This window comes from Rhamphochromis sp. 'chilingali', assembly GCF_963969265.1.
Source record: "Rhamphochromis sp. 'chilingali' genome assembly, chromosome: 16".
NCBI lineage: Eukaryota > Metazoa > Chordata > Actinopteri > Cichliformes > Cichlidae > Rhamphochromis > Rhamphochromis sp. 'chilingali'.
This window is the reverse complement of record NC_137943.1, coordinates 35687926-35707974: the sequence shown is the minus strand read 5'-3', so window position 1 is coordinate 35707974 and position 20049 is coordinate 35687926. Positions and strand designations below refer to the sequence as shown.

General features: G+C 44.1%; 1 protein-coding gene across 1 annotated transcript; it reads right to left on the bottom strand.

Annotated features, from left to right (window-relative positions):
* Positions 1–8563: 8563 nt before the first annotated feature.
* Positions 8564–16178, bottom strand: LOC308412640 (uncharacterized protein). Its single transcript, XM_080907157.1, has 2 exons — positions 15948–16178; positions 8564–10722 (listed from the first exon to the last, which is right to left on the bottom strand). The coding sequence occupies exons 1-2, from the start codon at positions 16117–16119 to the stop codon at positions 9392–9394; spliced, it is 1503 nt and encodes a 500-aa protein (XP_080763283.1). The 5' UTR covers positions 16120–16178; the 3' UTR covers positions 8564–9391.
* Between the last annotated feature and the right edge of the window lie 3871 nt (positions 16179–20049).

The window sequence follows — 20049 nt, the reverse complement described above, 5'->3', positions numbered from 1 at the left end:
GGAAACACTCTCACTCTGTCCTGCACCTATCCCCAAATTTCTCCTGGTAATGACTTTTTTTGGTATCAGCAATATGCAAGAAAACCACCAGAGTTCCTCTTCTACATATCAGGGATGAATATTTCAAGAAAGTCAGAGTTTCTGAAATCAGCTGCAAGATTCTCCACAAAACTGTCTGGAAAAAAGCGTCTGGACCTTCAGATCTCCTCTGCTGCAGTGTCTGACTCTGCTGTGTACTACTGTGCTGTGAGGCCCACAGTGACAGGAAACAGCAAAACTCTGTACAAAAACCTTTGGAGCAAAGACAACAGAATACTCCACAACATCCACTAGAGGGAGCCACACACTGTTAAACCTCTGATGTCTCCTTCCTCAACGAGCTCAACAACTTTTATGCTCGTTTTGAGCGAGGGAACCCCACAACCACAACCAACATGACGCCAGACCACCAACCTCTGACTCTCTCCCCCACCGATGTAGGAGCGGTGCTGAGCAGGATCAACGTCCACAAGGCTGCAGGCCCTGATGGCATCCCCGGGCGTGTTCTCAGAGCGTGTTCTGGGGAGCTTGCAGGAGTGCTCACAGACATATTCAATCTGTCCTTGGCCCACGCTGTGGTACCGGCCTGCTTCAAATCCACCTCCATCGTCCCGATACCCAAAAACTCCAACCCATCTTGCCTCAATGATTACCGCCCAGTAGCACTCACCCCCATCATCACTAAGTGCTTAGAGCAGCTGGTCCTAGCACACTTCAAATCCTGTCTCCCCCCCACCCTGGACCCCCACCAATTCACATATTGCCAGAACAGGAGCACAGAGGATGCAGTCTCCATCGCACTGCACTCTGTCCTCTCACACCTGGACAACAACAACACCTACGCCAGAATGCTGTTTATAGACTTCAGTTCAGTGTTCAATACAATCCACCCCTCACAACTCATCAGGAAACTGACAGACCTGGGCATCAGTTCCCTCATCTGCAAATGGTTACTGGACTTCCTGACCAACCGGCCCCAACATGTCCGGCTGGATAACCGCTGCTCATCTACCATCACAATAATAATAATAATGATACATTTTATTTAAAAATAGCGCCTTTCAAAGCACCCAAGGACACTGTACAACAGATAAAAACACAAAAACTGGAAATATACACAATAATAAGAATAACAGATAAAAGTTAAGAGCATACAGAGGTTTAAACATAAGCAATTTTAAACAGACGAGTTTTGAGGGTGGACTTAAAAAGAGGGAATGAACTAATATTTCTGAGGTCAGGGGGTAAGGAATTCCAAAGTCGAGGGGCAGAGCAACTAAAAGCCCCGCCCCCATTGTAATCAGATGAGCGGAAGGAACAGAGAGAGAAAGAGAAGATGAAGATCTGAGGCACCGGGATGGGAAGTTCATCTGTACTAAATCGGAGAGGTATGGTGGAGTGAGAGAATGAATAGCCTTAAATGTATAGAGGATTATTTTTAAATGGATGTGAAATTTAACCGGGAGCCAGTGAAGCTGCTTCAGGATTGGGGAGATGTGGTGGGTAGAGGAAGTCCTAGTAATAATACGGGCAGCAGAGTTCTGGACACGTTGCAGCTTGTTAATGGATTTTTGTGTGAGGCCAAATAATAGTGAGTTACAGTAATCAATTCGAGAGATAACAAGATTATGGACGAGAATGGCAGTGGCATGAGGAGTGAGGAAGGGGCGGAGGCGATTGATGTTATGGAGTTGAAAATATGCTGCACGTGTGACGTTATTGATATGTGAATTAAAGGATAATGTGTTATCGAGAATGACACACAAGCTTTTCACAGAGGGAGAGATAGGGACCAACGAATTATTTGATAGTGAGAGAAAAATCGTTAATTCTGGATAGCAATCGTTTAGTGCCGACCAGGAGAAGTTCTGATTTATTGCTGTTGAGTTTAAGGAAGTTGGAGGAGAACCAGGAATTGAGTTCAGCTAAGCAGAGGGTGAGGGAGGGTGGAGGAAGAGTAGAATCGGGTTTGGTAGAGAGGTGAAGCTGGGTGTCATCGGCATAGCAGTGGAACTGAATGTTATATTTACGAAAAATATGTCCGAGTGGAAGAAGGTAAAGGATGAAAAGATGGGGCCCGAGGACAGATCCCTGGGGCACCCCAGTAGATAGAAGAGAAGGCTGAGAAGTGAAGGATTTTAATTGAATGAACTGAGTGCGGTCAGACAGGTATGATTTAAACCAGGCTAATGGAGTATGTGAGAGACAAATAGAAGCTAATCTGCTAAGAAGAATGGGATGAAAGATGGTGTCAAAGGCTGCACTCAGATCAAGGAGAATAAGGATGGAGAGGAGACCAGAATCAGCTGCCATAAGAAGGTCGTCAATGAACACCGGTGTACCACAAGGCTGTGTGATGAGCCCTTTCCTCTACTCCCTCTTCACCCACGACTGCAGACCTGCTGATGGTTCCAACACCATCATTAAGTTTGCAGATGACACCACGGTGATTGGCCTCATCAGTGACAACGATGAGGCCGCCTACAGGGAGGAGGTGGATCGTCTGGCTGAGTGGTGCGACAGAAACAACCTGCTGCTCAACGCCGAGAAGACCAAGGAGCTCATCGTGGACTACAGGAGGAATGCTGACCCACATCCACCCATCCACATTAAGGGGACGGCTGTGGAGCGTGTGAGCAGCTTCAAGTTCCTGGGAGTCCACATCTCCGAGGATCTCACCTGGACGACCAACTGCTCCAAGCTGGTCAAGAAGGCTCACCAGCGCCTCTTCTTCTTGAGGACTCTTTCTAATGTTTATGTGTACAGTGTGCATGTGTGTGTGTGTATACAGTAAAGTAAAAACAGATTTCACAAGACTGTATTCTTGTAAAACAGCGAACTGGTCACGGTCGGACGGTCTTCCCCGGGCGATCTGGAATTTTGTGTGTAGCTTCTCCCGGTTTCTCCTCTCTCCCAGCTTCGGGTTTGTTTATGGAAGTTCGCGGTTCCGGGTAGGGCGTGGCTCGGACAGCCTTCCACCCGGAAGCTCCTCCGCACGGCTATAGCCTCACCTCCACTTGATCGCTCTGCCAGCTGCTTCTAATCAGCCTCCATCTTAGAGCTGTGGTATATAAGGAAGATGGGTGGCAACAGTCGATGTTGGATTATTATTCCAAGCCGGTAGCATTCGTTACTTAAGGGAAGTTGATAGTCGGTTTAAGAGCTCTGCTAACTCAGTGTTTGCTTTCTCCTCACCTAGGAGTTTGGCTCGGCGAGGAGGATCAGGAAGCACTACGCACACACGGGATTGCACAGACGAAGGAGCACTTGGGGATTTAACTGGAACACCTTTTAGCACCTTTAACTGTTTGTGACACCTTTTTTGGACACTGTAAATAAACGCAATCTTCTCCCTGCTAACCTGAGCTCCACATTTTCGGTCCTCTTTCGCCTGCGACCTTGACAGAACTCCGTCCCATTGATTTGTCTTTATGTCATTTCATATGTAAATTCAAGCTAAAACAGTCTAAGTAGCTGTATCCATGGTTGCAATCTCCTTCCTAACCCACACAACACATGAACACAACTTCTTGCCTGTGTGACTCCATATGCGACCTTTCAAATGTGAGGGGTAAATAAATCTTTTCCACAGGTGGTACAGAGGTAAGGATTCTTTGAGTGCCCTCTTGTGGTTTGTGCTTTGTTGCCTTCACAGTGGACATTTATGTTCAGGAGTTTCTCAAAGACTCCCTCCACCACCGGACACACCAGCGGGTCTTTAGATTGCTCCCATGACAGGCACCAATACCCTTGTGAACACTGGCCTTAGATTCTCTACTACCAAGTACACTTATGATCCACTTTGAGGTATCTGTTATAGCCAACACATGCCTAATTTAGCAGTGCTTCCCATCAGTGACGTGATGCTGCACATCCTAGAAACCAGTCTGCAGTGCTGAGGATCCACACACTTGAACACGCCTCATGAAGGCTACTTTCCAGACCATACAGCTCCCAGGATCACAGTGATGCATGAGCCTCTCCAGCTAGATATGTAGTGATTCATCGGGGGCAGAATCAATAGCCAACATAATTATGGTTTCGGACAGGAGGAAATCATGATCTAAGTGAAGTTGAAATGACCTGTTACAACATGTTAGCAAAGTAAAAAGAAAGTAAAACGCTGTCGGAAAAATAAATACTTGAGTAAAATACAGATTTCTACAGTAACAAAGTATTTGTACTTCATTACTTCTCACCTCTGCAAATAGATCACACGGACAGCGTGAACACACTCTTTAAGTTTTAGTTTGTCATCTTCCTCTCGCAGTGATGACTACAGTCTCTTCAACTAACACTGGTCTCAGATCAGTACTCGACATATTTACGATGGAGTACCAGGGCCACATTAAGGAAAATATATATTACTGATCATTTTGAGAAAAAGCTGAGATGTGGAGATTGCAGTTGTTGTTTGAAGGCGAACTTCCTGTTTCCTCTGAGTCAGAGAGCTCGTACTTCAGAATCAGCTTTAGTTAAAGGAAGGAAATGATTTGTCTTCAGCTCATAAACACAGAGAGGCGATCAGCACGAGGATGCTGAAGAGATGCTGCAGAAGCTGCGTCTGCTCAACAGGAAGAGTAGGCCCGATTTGTCGAAAATGAAACAGCTGGTCGTGGACAGATGTGTCGTTGTCATGGTTACAGCCTTGTACAGTAAAGAGGATGGATGTTATGTCACAGGACAGCTGATGAGTTTGTTTCACTGACTCGTCGACCGGGCGGGCACCATGGGGACATGAAAGACATTATGTACCTTCATGCTGCGAGGAAGGGCCAGCCGGACCGTTACAGGATTCAGGACGTCTTGAATGGAAAAGGGTCCCAGGAACCAGAGGGCCAGTTTCTTAGGCATTTTATAGAGAGTACAGCAGCAGGAGCAACAACTGAAACCTGCACATTTAGACTTCATCCTCTAAATGATCAATAATATTTTTCTTAATGTGGTCCTGACACTTCGTCATATTTCGTTCGGTCTCTGCTAACAGGTTATTAATATTTCAGTGAATATTCTCTGTGTCTAAAATATTCTCTAGTTTTACATGAGCCCCATCCCCCCCTCAGAGGGACACTCACCTGTCCTGTGCAGCTTGATTTGGGGTTTCCAGGTGATATCCAGCAGTCTGCGCTGACGGTCGATCTCTTCCTCGTACTGGACGATTGTTTTTTCAAACTCCAAGAATATTTGTTCAGCAGCAGCAGTTAGTCGCTCGTTGATGAACTCTCTCAGATACTGAACTGAAGGCATCGTTGCTGCCACAGCTTACACACCACAACACACTCTGCTCTGTCGTCTGGTGTAACACGGTGAAGTTCCAGCAGAGGAAGCACAATTTTGTTTGTGTAAATACAAGATTATCATAAATATCATGAATGAAAAGGTTTGATTTCAGCAGATCTGGGGGATGTAAACTGGATGGCATGACAGACTTCCTCCAAGACACTCATTTTTGGATTTAAATGTTATATTTCTTTTCGTAAGGAAGTAAATTTTCTGTTTTGATCCCATAAAGCATGTAGCTAGTGTGTGTGTGTTGCTTTATTTCATGGATGCGTGCCTCCCCTGAGTGAAAACTCCTGCTTAAATATAGTTCCTCAGTTTGTTATACTGAAACACATGAGTCATGAGTAATCGTGTCTTATTAAACCTCCTGTTATTGTTATCGTTAGACACAAACCACAAATAATCTGCAGAAATATCTGACCCTGAATCTCACTTTAAGCATGAGAAGCATTAAGCAGCTCAGTGATGGAGAACATTTGGCTCGTTGTGTTTGCACACAGTGCAAAGTGCTCCATCCTCCCTCCTCACAGTGATTCAAATGCTGCTAACAGTCTGTGAACCAGGAGGAAGAGGAAGTGAGAGAAGTGAGACTCAAAGAGGAGACAGAGGGCGACATCATCCAGTAGGCGGGGCTCTCCTTCTGCACTGTGTTCAACCATTGTGTCAATAATAAGTGCTGCTGTGAAGAGAACAATTCTCAGACTGAATGTTGAACATCAGCTAGTTTCTCCTGTTGATTTAAACCTTGTTGTACAGATGGAACATTGGCTGTGGATTATTCTTGCTGCTCTTTTCTTTGGTGAGATACAAACATCAACATGTTTCCTCTGCTTAAATAAATGTGTGAGTCTGATTAATGGTGAGTTTTTAATCATGTTTATTGATCCATCTCTTCCTCTGCATGTTCTGTTCTTCCTCAGAGTGTAAAGGAGAAGACAAAGTGATCCAGGAACAAGGAGATGTCATTGCTGCTGAAGGAGACACAGTTACACTTGGATGTAGATATGAAACATCTGATCCATATCCGTATTTGTTCTGGTACAAACAAGAAATAAACAACTTTCCAAAGTATGTTTTACTGCGTGGCACTTCAGGAACAGAAGATAATGATCAGGAGTTTCCAAAAGACAGATTTGATGCTGAGGCCAAGAAAACAGAAAAATCAGTTCCTCTGAAGATCCAGAAGCTTCAGCTGTCTGACTCTGCTGTGTACTACTGTGCTCTGCGGCCCACAGTGACAGGAAACAGCAAAACTCTGTACAAAAACCTTTGGAGCAAAGACAACAGAATACTCCACAACATCCACTAGAGGGAGCCACACACTGTTAAACCTCTCTGGTCTGTCAGGTAGAGTCTAGTTTCTCTTCACTCGTCTGGCACAGCTGTGACGAGTCCACCCGAGACAGCAGCAGCCAGAAGAGCAGAGCTGCTTCAAATCATCGCACAAAAACATTTTTCATGCCTGTACTTTGAGTTTACCTCTGAGGATGCAGATCACAACTCTACAAACATTTAATGCAGCAGGACAAAGCCTGCGAAGCCTGTAGGAGCCTTAACAGGCAGCACACAAACCTGCTGCACTGTGAGGTCTGTTGTGTCTTCAGCTCCACATCCTGATGGTTACTCGAGTTATCAACACTTTAGGCCAAAACAATGTTTATTTCTGAAGAGCTTTTTACAACAGCGTGTTGAACACGGTCTTCATCTCGTTAGTGTCACCTCTGAAGATGTAGTGTGAACACAAGACGTCCTTCAAACAGAAGCCAGGGAGCTCGAGAGGGCTCCTCAGCTTTGGCGCTCAATCCACAAATAACCGAGACAATAACACAGACTTCAGTCAAACATGAGAACGTGACACGGACTGATGGAAGACCTCACGTCTGTGTGCCTGCGGTCAGCAAGGAAACCAGCTGACGCGCTGCTTCTCCACCTGTCCGGTTTTTAGATTTGCACGATTAGACATTAATGTAGCAGTGAGGACACCACAGAAACACACAAGCAGGAAACACTTACAGCTTTATCGTACGGATATTATATAAATTACATCTGTGCAGAAAGCAGGCAGGGTCAGGGACAGCCTTTATAGCAAACTAATGAATAAATACAGTCGTGTCCACTGACGCACAGCGACTCACAACAAACGCAAACATGAAGAGTGTAGCACACGTGTGTGAGACACAGCTACTGCTGAGCAGACAAAACGAAACGTGGAGACTTCGTCTGTGGTTTGAAATATTTACAGTACGTAGTGTCTGTGCAGGCGCGCTGACAGCACCGCGGCTGTTTCTCTAATAAATACAATCTGAACTATCAGTATATGAAACAAGTGATGCTAACAGTCATGTTACATTTGGCTGGGGTCTGCTGTAATCTGTGATCTAACCCATGCAGCGTGCTTGTTTCAGAGAGAGCAGCTGGGCAATAACGAGCCCTTCGTGGCTGCGCAGGCAGCACGACTTGCCCCGAAATGTAAAGTATCAAAAACAGATCTTCAGCTGTGAGTCTGGGTTTTGTAGATTAAAGTGGGGAACACACGCCAACTTCAATCTTACGCTGTCCTGACATCATTCACCTGCTGTTACTCCATTTAACCATGTGCAAAAACAAGATGGCACAGCCTGCATCATAGTTAGGGCTGTGCAATATGACGAAATATATCGGACGTTGAAATGTTATTTTATACGCTATCGTTTGTTTGTATATTCATAATACTGCAGTAAAATCCACTGTTTATGGTGATACGTTTTCATGGTTTGGCCACCACGTGGATGCACAGAGAATCCCAGCATGACCAGAGAAGACGAGGCAGAACCAGGTAGCTCAAACAGACGGACCAGTCCAATCTTTTTTTTTTTTTTTTTTTGGTGCTGCATGGATTCATCCATATTCAACATCCTGGATGTTTCCCACAGATATAATAAGAAGGAATATGCACGTCTGCATTCAGCAATATTTTTTTACCATATTTGTATATTGTGTGAAAGATAATAGATGACAGGCTCACGAGAGAGACCGAGTTCATACTTCGAGTTACAGCGCTCCCGTTTTACACTTGTGAGTGTTTAACTGTACGCTTGGAGCCCTGGAACACATTAACACAGTCGAGTCATCCTCTCTGTGTTTTCTGCCAGCAAACCTGCAGTAAACAAGGGATTACTTCCTCTTTCGAGTGTAATGTGAGAATGCAGAAGCGGTTTCTTCCCATCCACTTTATTTACCGTCACACAAACAGCTAGAATTGACATCCTTTGGTTTTTCTTGCCAACTAGTCAAACTGCAGTTTGCATCAGTGACATAAATAAGACATTTTTGAGAAGTTTGGAATTCTTCAGTTATATTCACAAAGATGTTTTCAGTTGAGTTGAATCAGTTCATCTTAACAGTTGATGCCAAATTTGAAGAAACGATATCGGCTTCTTTAGAATGAAGAGGACCATTAAACAAGCTGAAAAACAAAAAGTAGCTCCAGCCATCACTTTGAGCATAAAAACAAATGTATACTGTAGAGAACTTGTGTCAGACTTCATATAAACATATAATCAGTATTTGAGACTTTGCAAAACCAGCAAAGTCTCCATTAAGACAGTCCAAGTGTAGAAGGAGAGGGTATAGTGCTGCTAGAAAGTGGGAGTTATTTGTGAATTAGTTAACCCATAATGTTGTTTGGTTCATTCAGAATAATTTATTTCTCAAAATTACAGGAATTAAATGAAGTTCTGTGCCTGATAACTTAAAGAGAACTTTCCAAGAGGTTCCCAGACTGTGATACAAATAATAAATGAGTCAGTACGGAAGCACCAGTTGAGTTTGACCCAGCATGTTTTGTATAGGACTGTGTGTGTGTGTGTGTGTGTGACAGAAGGGGGTTTGCCTGTTGCTTACTCTTCATCTTACTCTTCTTAAATTCCCAGCTGTTTTCCAGGTAATGTTCTCACGCTTCTTTTGCATCTCCTGTTTCTCACACTGGCTGCTTTGACTATAATCCCTTCCTACAAGCACACATGCATGCATGCACACACACATGGCCCTGCCTTTTTAACTGGCCACCAGGTGAACAACAACAACAACCTCACAGAGAGTCTTTTCCCACAGAAATGTCCGACTTCAGCGTCTCAGCTGTGTGAGTTTTCATGTGCACCAACAAACCACCATTTTTACTGAAACTCATCCCGCAGATTTTACACGAGTACGGCTTCTCGCCGGTGTGAATTCTCATGTGCACCAACAGAGTACATTTTGTAGTGAAACTTTTCCCGCAGGTTTTACAAGTATACGGTCTCTTGCCCGAGTGGATTCTCATGTGGACCAACAAACTGCCGCGCTCCGTAAAACCTTTCCCACACGTTTTGCAGGAATACGGCTTCTCGTCCGTGTGCACCGCCTTGTGCTTTTTAAGTGCCGACAAGTAACAAAAGCGTTCGCCGCAGGCGTTACAAACGTACGGCTTCTCGCCCGAGTGGATTCTCATGTGCACCAGCAGATTACCTTTTCGAGTAAAACTGTTCCCACACGTTTCACAAGAATACAGGTTCCCCCCTGTGTGAACTCTCATGTGGCCCAGTAAAGTACTATTTGTAGTGAAACTTTTCCCGCAGGTTTTACAAGTATACGGTCTCTCGCCCGAGTGGATTTTCATGTGGACCAACAAACTGCCGCGCTCCGTAAAACCTTTCCCACACGTTTTGCAGGAATACAGCTTCTCGCCCGTGCGCACCGCCTTGTGCTTTTTAAGCGCCGACAAGTAACAAAAGCGCTCGCCGCAGGCGTTACAAACGTACGGCTTCTCGCCCGAGTGGATTCTCATGTGCACCAGCAGACTACCTTTTCGAGTAAAACTGTTCCCACACGTTTCACAAGAATACAGCTTCTCCCCTGTGTGAACTCTCATGTGGCCCAGTAAAGTACTATTTTTAGTGAAACTTTTCCCACACGTTTTGCAGGAGTACGGCTTTTCGCCCGAGTGGACTGCCATGTGTCTCTTAAATGCTAACGGGTCACTAAAAGGCTTAAAGACCTTTCCACAAACATTGCATTTTAGAGATTTGGGGACTATGTCGGTGTTACACTGACTCTCTGATGTGGGAAAGATTTCTGCGTTGCTACTCTGACTTATGTTTCTAGTGGCAGTTGAAGTAGAATCGAAACTCTCGCTTCCTTCCTGATCTCGGCTTTCGTAGAGAAGAGAGCTGCGAGAGCCGAGCTGGTCGCTGTCCAGGTCAGGTTCACTGAGATCGTCATAAGTTACAGTCACCATAAAGGTACCAGTCTCCTCCTTCTGTGCACGCTGCTCCCCGTCCTGACTGATGCACATCTCCTCCTGTTCCTCTTTAATCTGTAGAGACTGTGTTCGGCTCCTCTGCTGAACCTCCTCCTCCTCACAGACATGTTGCTGTTGGAGGTCTGAAGGCACAAATGGAGACACACAAACAAAAAGTTGTCAGAGAAATTCAGCTGAGCCAGCAGTGTGAACATGACAGACGCCTCAGGCGGCACCGATTACCACTGCAGAAGCACCGACTGCATTCTACTTTGATGAGTTCATATACAAACAAAACTTTTCAAGGCAAACAAATATTTATTCAACAATTTCCCCCAAACTGCACTAAGTTAGAGGATCTGACGGAGGCGCAAAAATCTAGCTGAAAATGAGCTGCTGACATATTTTCCTTCAACAAACAAAAGCATCTTGAACAACACAAATGTCGCGTGTTTCCATCATGTTGCTGCATGTTTGCAACACCAGACAACAGGAAATCGACTCTGAGCCACTTTGGCTTCCTTAGCGTCTGTAAAATGTTCAGCCGCGTCGGACGATTTGGTGTCCGATTACGTTTGTTGTTAAGAATGCTTTCTTGGTGCTCCCCGTCCCCCCGAGGTTCCCTTTAGAATGAGGTGCTTCCGTGCAAACAACGTGCTTGTGTGTGACTGTTTGACCTGCCACCGGGCGGACCAGCTCGTTATCAGACACAGGAGCGACTGACCGGCTGTTCTTTGCTGTTCTGCTTTCACACTCAGCACCACAGGCAGACAGTACAACATCTGCATCGCTGCAGATCTGTCACTCTCCTGCTCCGTTCCCTAACTCGTGCACAAGGCGTTAAGATAAACACTGACAGACCTCAGCTTGGCAGGAACTTGAACTCCCTGACCTGGAGGGGTCGCTCCTCCCCTTGTTGACTGAGCTCAGATCTTTTTCCTGCTGCTTCACACTCAGCTGTGAACAACCCCACTGCAAGCTAAAAGTCACCGTCTAATGCAGTGTTTCCCATCCACTGTGCCGCGGTACAAAGGTGTGCTGTGAGCAATTATTTAAAAAACATTTAATAATTACTGGAAATAATAAAATCATTTCTGGGCATCTGTGCTTTCAATGAGGTGACTGGTAGAGCAATTACTCTTTCATGTCAGTGGGTAGCGCAATATGACCTTGTTGAGTTAAGCCAATAGGATTACTGATGCGCACGCTACGTGGCAGCTGCAAGACGTACAACAAAGATGGATAAATATTTGAAAAGAAGAACTGCAGGCTCCGAACTGGACCCTGGATAAAATTCTAATCAGAAGACGAGCGGTGGTCGAAAGAAAGCAAAAACGGTGAGTTTGAGGCAATACAGCGAAAGTTATCCTTCCTTTGAATTTAGCTTCAGTGGAGATCCGACTGCACCGACTCTGGTGTGTTTGGGGAGAAGCTCTCAAACAGTGCCGCGGTCCCAAGCAGGCTTTGACGTCATCTCCGTACAAAACATCCCTCAAACAAGAACACAGACTATTTTGTTTGTGAACTCGCTGATAAACGGGTAACTTTAATGAGAAAAAACACGAAGGTGAAGATGCAGAGACGTTACTACTACCTGGCTGCAATGCCATTGTGAATGAGATGCTCGCCCTGACGCGGTTAAAGAAAGTCCCGCCCTCAGACGTATCGACGACACGTCCGCAGACATTGAAAGTGTGGTTTGGGAGAAGATGCGCATCAGTGGGAAGTTTGCAGCGCAGCTTGATGAGTCTACGGACATTAGTGGACATTCCCAACTCTTGGCCAATGTGTGTTTTGTGGATGGAGACTCCATCAGGGAAAACAACAGGAGAGGAAATTTTTCAGGTTACATCCGAATATTTGAACAAAGAGGACTGAAGTGGGAAAACTGCACGAGTGGCTGCTCTGACGGAGCAGCAAACACCCAGATGTTACTGTTACGCACTGTTTTCTGCACCGTGAGGCTGCCAAGACTTTACCAGCAGACCTGGCTCCTGTGCTGGATGATGTTGTGCACATCGTAAACTTCATCAAAACTTTGTTAAATTTGGGTCTTCAATTCCTGCCAGAACATCATCTTTGTGTTCATCTAGTCAGGACCAGGTTTAACACTGAGGACTAACTTGCCATTATATGTACTGCATCAGGCTACAGTGTGTCATTTTGGAACAAGCCTGGTTGGTGGTGTGCCATGGGATATTTTTAATCTAGAAAATGTGCCACGACTCAAAAAAGGTTGAAAAACACTGGTCTAATGAGCCCAAGTCCACAGAAACAGAAACGCTCTGCCTTCTGGCTGCAGCTGAAATTGTGTCCATAAAAGTTCTGAGCAGAGTCAGCGGGTCTGCTTTCTGACTACAGTGTGAACCAAGCTCTACCTGCATTCACACAAGGACCAAACTGTCCATCCCAGACTCCCAAAACACTCCCCACAGGACACCCGAGGGCTTGCTGCCTTCTCCCAGTCCAAAACAAAGAACTGAGACGTGTAATCCCCCTGAGGGGCGACTCTCATCCATCCTACCCGGCCGTGTATTCAGGTTCGGGGATATGTGAAAATATTTCCAGGACAGTTGTCAGTCCAATGACCAATCATAGGTGATATACTCGCACAGTAGAGCTGGGCGATATGAGATTTTTTCATATCACGATATGTTTTTTTCATTTCAGGCGATAACGATATCTATCACGATATAAGCCAAATAACTATATTTGTAAGATTTAAATGTGCCGTTGCTCACAAGTAAAATGTGAAATAATCAGCAGCTTGTTTTTAAATATTTATTTCCCATAATAAGTTCAACAGGGTAGATGTACTTAAGGAACATGAGACTTTTTCAGATAAATAAAGGCAAATATTGCAAACTACACAAAAGGCAGCCGCTAAAGCGTTTAAGTTTCAAAATAGAACAAATGAAACAGACTAAATTGTCAATTCCACTTAGAAACAAAATATTAATTCTAAAAATAAATCTTAGTTTGTTTTACAGAAGAACAGACAAAACTGACTAACTTTTGTCAATATCAAATAAACTGAGAACTAAAAGGAAATTCTCAATCTCTCCTTGTTGTATAGCTGAGCTTTTCAAACAGTTTTAACAGTTACTTTAGTCTGACAAAAGCCGAATGACGAATTAGCGCTTCCAGTCAGAGACTGAGGCTACGTCCACACGTACACGGGTATTTTTGAAAACGGAGATTTTCCGTTTTCGTTTTAAAAAATAATCCCGTCCACACATAAAGGCAGAAATGAAGGAAAACGCTGCTATGAACATGCCAAAGCAGCAGGTGGCGCTAGATTCCTAACCGTGCAGAAATGTTGGCCAATCAGAAGTCTAGAAGCCTCGGTGGGAAAAAGTAAACAAAGCTGCGGCATAGAAGCAGAACCGAGTCGTATGTGTGGAGGGACAGTAACTGTGTGTATATGTAAGCATTTAAACACTGCAGAGAGTAGAATTAACAGTATTGTAGAAATTCATTTCACCGAAACAATAACGTGGCGCACAGTGTGACGCATGCACCAGTTTATTGTATTTCCAGACTTGCTTTCGGCACAATTTACAGTGCACGCTACTCTGTTTTTTGTCAGACTTGAAATAGCCGAAATACCTTCACACTACAGAACTTCTATGGCTCTTCCGTTCGACAATCTCTCCGGCGTTGGAACCATCATCTGTTTTCTCTTCGGTCACGCTCGGTTCATTTTTCTAGTCGGCACACTCATTTCCTCCATTACGCGCTGGCTCCATTACCCGCTGGCTGCTTCCCAAACAAACACATGTGTGGCTTGGCACTTGCGCTGTACGTAACAAGTCACGCGACGTGACGCTGCGGCTGTGATTGGTTCGGCTCTGCGCTACTGAATTTGGATTGGCTGACCTTTTTTTTTTTTTTTTTTTAAGAGAACAAGAGCGGCGAGGTCTATCACGATAGTTTAATTTCTCTATCGAATAAAAGTTATATCGCGATACATATCGTTATCGTTCTATCGCCCAGCTCTATCGCACAGGTGACTTTTTGATGGGCGGAGCGATCATGAACAGACTGATTCACCCATTTAGAATTTATACATTTTGTTTGGAGGTTATATTTGACCGTCTGTTGTTTCAGTTTTAATACAGATGCTCTTTCAATTATTCAATCATTTAGTTATTTGAAATGCGCCAAATCACACAAAAGACTTTACATCAGAGATTTTTTAATGTTCGCTGGAAGAGACGTTTTAATTTTTAACATACTTTTTTTGATTTTGCACTTGTTGTTTGGTTGAGTGTGTGAGACAGATAAACACGGTTAGAGGCAGCTTCTTTCTGGGCTCATCACCTACGATCTTCTGTTTTTTCATACTTTTTCCATCTCTGTTTCAGCCAGCTTGTCAACCAATCAGGATTCAGCGTGACCACAGTCAGGCATTAACTGTTGGGTTTTAAAGGGTACAGTAAAGGACTGAAACATGCTGGGTGCTCTGTATGCAGTGCACAAATCCAAACAACAGTCAGGACCTGTTCCCCGACCCAGAGGCACAGGAAAGTAGTCCTGTGTGGAAACACCCACAGAGGGGATACGAGGGCCACAGAAGGCAAATCCAGGCCAGAGTGCAGCCGTCTCCAGCAGCTTCGTTTTATAACACGAGCTGTGCGTTTTGGCAAGCCCGACTACATCCTGCTGGTATCGCTCGTCCACCAGAGAAGTGGCTTTCCTCACCTCTGTGGCCAGACTGGTCAGAGAGGAAACTGCTCGAGGCACAAAGAACTGAACCCCTAAAGCCCCTCGCGCAGCTTTTTATGGGCTGTGGCCCCCAGACACTCACTCCAGGCCCGGCTCCAGGATAGGGCCTGGTACAGCTACACAAACCCCTCCAGCACCACAAACAGCTGCTGATTCACACACAGACAGAACAGGTGTGTTTAGATGAAGATAAAGTGGAACTGGTTTCAAACAGTCCTCAGCACAGCAGCAGATCACAGCGCTGAGGACGAGCAACAGCCTGCAGATCAGTCACATTAGATATTTTATTATTGCACAGAGACTTCATGTTTCCAACATTTGTTTGCAACTTTCACAAGTGCAACAGGAAACATACATTTATATAAACGTTATATTTATATGTATAAACTCCATCTGGAATAAATAATGTGCTCTGAAGCTCGATTTTTGATGTTTTCCAACTTTGACAGCAAACATAAAGGAACTGATTGAGTGATCCAGGTCAGAGAAAAGCTCAAATCCACCAGCTGCTGTTTGAATGCAGCGCAGCGCAGTCCTGTCCTCTGTTTGCTCTTTGTTAGCTCACATCTCCAAAAAGTCCTCACAATCAGAAACGTCCCGCAGAGCTGTGATCAGGATCCTCCCTCAGAGGGACACTCACCTGTCCTGTGCAGCTTGATTTGGGGTTTCCAGGTGATATCCAGCAGTCTGCGCTGACGGTCGATCTCTTCCTCGTACTGGACGATCGTTTTTTCAAACTCCAAGAATATTTGTTCAGCAGCAGCAGTTAGTCGCTCGTTGATGAACTCTCTCAGATACTGAACTGAAGGCATCGTTGCTGCCGCAGCTCACACACTCAGCTCACACACTCAGCTCACACAACAACACAACAACACTCGGCTCGGTCACATAGGAACAAAGCTAATGCTACTTCCGCATTTGTGCAGTTCACTTCCGTCTACTGTTGCACAAGGGAAGTTCCGCCAAAACAGGACATTTTACTCGTTCCGCCTTGAAAAAAGTTCTTATCATTGAGGTTTTAGTTGGGATATTTTTTCTGGATTTCTTAATAACAAAAATACATCCGAACAGATTCTAAACATGAAACAGTGACGAAAAAGATCGTTCATGAATAAAACACTGTGAATTTCATCTTGCAAACTGTCTCATGATATTCAACTCATGTCTCATCTAATCGTGGATGGAAATCAGTTTTTGTGTTAGTGTGGGCGTACATGAGCAGCGTAAAATAGAAAAAGGGTTTATTCATGTATTTGCTAACAGAAAGAGTGATCAATCCTACTGAATCCAGCCTGTCAGTAATGTTTAATATTTAACATCACTGTATATTTTACTGTTTCACTCACTTCGATGTTGGAGGTTCAAAATCATCCACAGGCCCCGCCCACATACGTCCAGCTCAACCAATGAGATGATTTCTGTCTGGAGAGCAAAAAGTTTGAGGAAATAAAAGCACAACCTGGTGAATCTGCTGCAGTGGAAGAACATTGTTCATGTGCTGTCTGTCTGTCTTCAGCAGCTCCAAAGACATGTTGCTGCACCTCTTTTTGCTTTCATCTCACTTCATAGGTGAACTTTTGTCTCTTTCTCAGAACGCAACATTTCTTTCTCTGCTCTGAACTCTGCTAGAAATGAATCATTGGTCTGGAGGATTGTAGATTTTTACTTCTGTCCTACTTTTCCTCATTTCCACTGTCTTCTCCTCTCAGCCTCATGGACAATGTTAGTCTGATGGCTTCATTTTCTCTACTTTTTCCAGGACTAACAGCTGGAGACTCAATCACTCCTCAACGAGATAAAGTCACTGCAACAGAAGGAGAATCTGTCAAACTCACATGTAGCTATGAGACAACTTCAAGTTATCCTCTACTTCACTGGTACCGACATCATTCTGACCTTCAGGCTCCTCAGTTTATACTCTGGAAAGGAAGGAGACAGCAGACAGGTGAATATATTCCTGATAAACGTTATAAATCAGAAACATCACCTACAACAACTAATCTGACCATAGCAGCCCTAACCCTGGCAGACACAGCTCTCTACTACTGTGCTCTACAAACACAGTGATACAAAGTGTAGAAGAGGCTGTACAAAAACCTGAACACAGATATCTGACTACTCTTCAAAGAGGAGGGAAGTGGTATTCAAAGCACAGCTTCATATCAGATGGATTCTGCTAATTCCTGTTTTATCAGAGTCACTGTGGTTACAGTTTGACAATTAGTCAGTGATTCAGCAGCCTGATGGATAGAAACTCTTTTTGAGATTGTTCTTCCTTGCTTTCACACTCCTGTAGCGACTGCTGGATAGCAGGAGTGTGAACAGTGTGTGCTGTGGGTGGGGCCTTTCCTTGATGATGTTGTGAGTCCTTTGCCGGACCCGAGTGTTGTAAATGTCCTGCAGTGGTGGGAGGGGTACTCCATAGATGAGTCGATTACACGCTGGAGAGCCTTCCTGTCCTGAGTGGTGCTGTTCCCGTACCACACTGTGATGGAGTTTGTCAGGATACTCTCCACTGTGCATTTGTGAAAGTTGCTGAGCAGTTTAGAGGTTAATCCAGATTTTCTCAGCTTCCTTAGGAAGAAGAGTTGTTGTTGAGCCTTGTTGATGATCTACTGTGTGTCATGGGTCCAGGTGAGATCCTCACTGATGTGAGTGCTGTGGAATTTGAAGATCTTCACCCTCTCCACCCGAGTCCTTTTGATGTATAGTGGGGCGTGCTGCTCTCTCCTGATTCTTGGGTCAATAATCATCTCCTTAGTCTTAGCATTTAAGGAGAGATAATTTTCCAGGCACCATGACAGCAGCTGAGCCACCTCTTCCCTGTAAGCAGCCTCCTTTTTACTAGTGATCAGCCCCGTGATGGCTGTGTCGCCAATGAACTTAATGATGGAGGTGTTGCTCTGGAAGGGGACACAGTCGTAGCTGAAGAGGATGTACAGGAGTGGACTGAGCACTGGTTCCAAGTGTCTGTCTCCTGTTTCATAATCAGGAGACAGACACTATCTCTACTTTCAAGATTAGGCTTCAAACTTTCCATTTTGCTAAAGCATATAGTTAGGGCTGGACCAGGTGACCCTGAATCCAGGTTTCTCTCTGGCTCCACCCACTGATGCTGAACTCAGCCAATGAGATGGTTTCAGCCAGCCTGATGTTGAGGAGAAGGCTGTGCAGCAGAGAGGCTGCTTAGTCTTTTCATTCTGCTGAACTTTGTTCATCTGCTGTGTGACTTCAGCACCTGAAACATGTTCCTTTACCTGTTTGTACTTTTCTCTCTCTGCATAGGTGAGTGTTAGAACACAGAAAAGTCTCATTGTGACAAGATTTGATCAGAGTTATTATTAGCAGATTTCTTCATCTCATTCTGCTCACAAAGGAAGAAAAAGACTGACTGACATGAATCATTCATTTGCAGCTTTGGGCTCCATGAACAGCATAAAGCAGGAACGTGCTGAAGAAGCTGTTGCAGAGCGAGGAAACATCAACCTGACCTGTACATATGATGGTTCTATCAACAATATCCAGTGGTACCGACAATACCAGAGATCCAGACCAGAGTTCCTGCTCTACATCACAGAGGGAGGATCAGTTCATCGAGCTGTGTCGGGATTCAAATTCAAATTCAAATTCAAATTTTATTTGTCACGTACACAGTCATACATAGTACGATATGTAGTGAAATGCTTAGACAACTGCTCGTGACCTAAAGAAAAAAAAAAGGAAAAGGCTATGAATAAGATAGGAAATAAATATGAAAAATTAAAGTGTAAATTTAACTAGGAAGGAATAAAATATAAAAAATTAAGGTTAAAAATGAAATAACTGTACAACACAAATTAGAATGAAGGGTAAATTTAACTGGGAAAGAATAAGATAAAATATATAAATTAAAGTTGAAAATAAAATAACTGTACAACAAAATACACAATATAGAACTATATAAGAATGTATGAAGAAATATAAATAAATAAATAAATATATATATACACACACACAATAACAGCACCTGTACAAGTATTAACTGGAAATGAAGAATATAGTGACCAGTGTTGTGCAATCCACATTATGTCTTGTGCAGTGCAAATATGCTTAAAGTGATTTAAGTGATAACAATGTCCAGAATGTCCAGTGTGTGTGTAAGAACTATATGTGTGGGTCAGTACTGTGTGGTGGTGTGATTGAGAGACCGTATCGGCTGCGGGAAGAAGCTCCTCCTCAGTCTCTTTCACCTGCGACCTTGACAGAACTCCGTCCCATTGATTTGTCTTTATGTCATTTCATATGTAAATTCAAGCTAAAACAGTCTAAGTAGCTGTATCCATGGTTGCAATCTCCTTCCTAACCCACACAACACATGAACACAACTTCTTGCCTGTGTGACTCCATATGCGACCTTTCAAATGTGAGGATTCTTTGAGTGCCCTCTTGTGGTGAGTCAAATGACAGCTTTGAACCTGTTCCCACATGTTTTACATGGATAAGGCTTCTCACCCACGTGGACTCTGTGATGTTTCTTCATTCTAGACTTTTTCTTACAGGCTTTTCCAAAAATATCAATTTTTAGAGACGTTTTAGTAATATGATGATTGGGACACACATCTGGACATCTATATTCCCACCTTGATAATTCATAATTTCCAGGACTCTTTTGTGCTTTGTTGCCTTCACAGTGGACATTTATGTTCAGGAGTTTCTCAAAGACTCCCTCCACCACCGGACACACCCCAGTCTACATCAACTTC

Bases quoted from the DNA above. Each gene is read 5' to 3' on its own strand.
- LOC308412640 (XM_080907157.1), bottom strand. From the start codon at position 16,119: ATGCCTTCAGTTCAGTATCTGAGAGAGTTCATCAACGAGCGACTAACT. The intron at 10,723-15,947 runs GTGAGTGTCCCT...TTGTGCCTTCAG, and splicing joins AATCAAGCTGCACAGGACAG to ACCTCCAACAGCAACATGTC.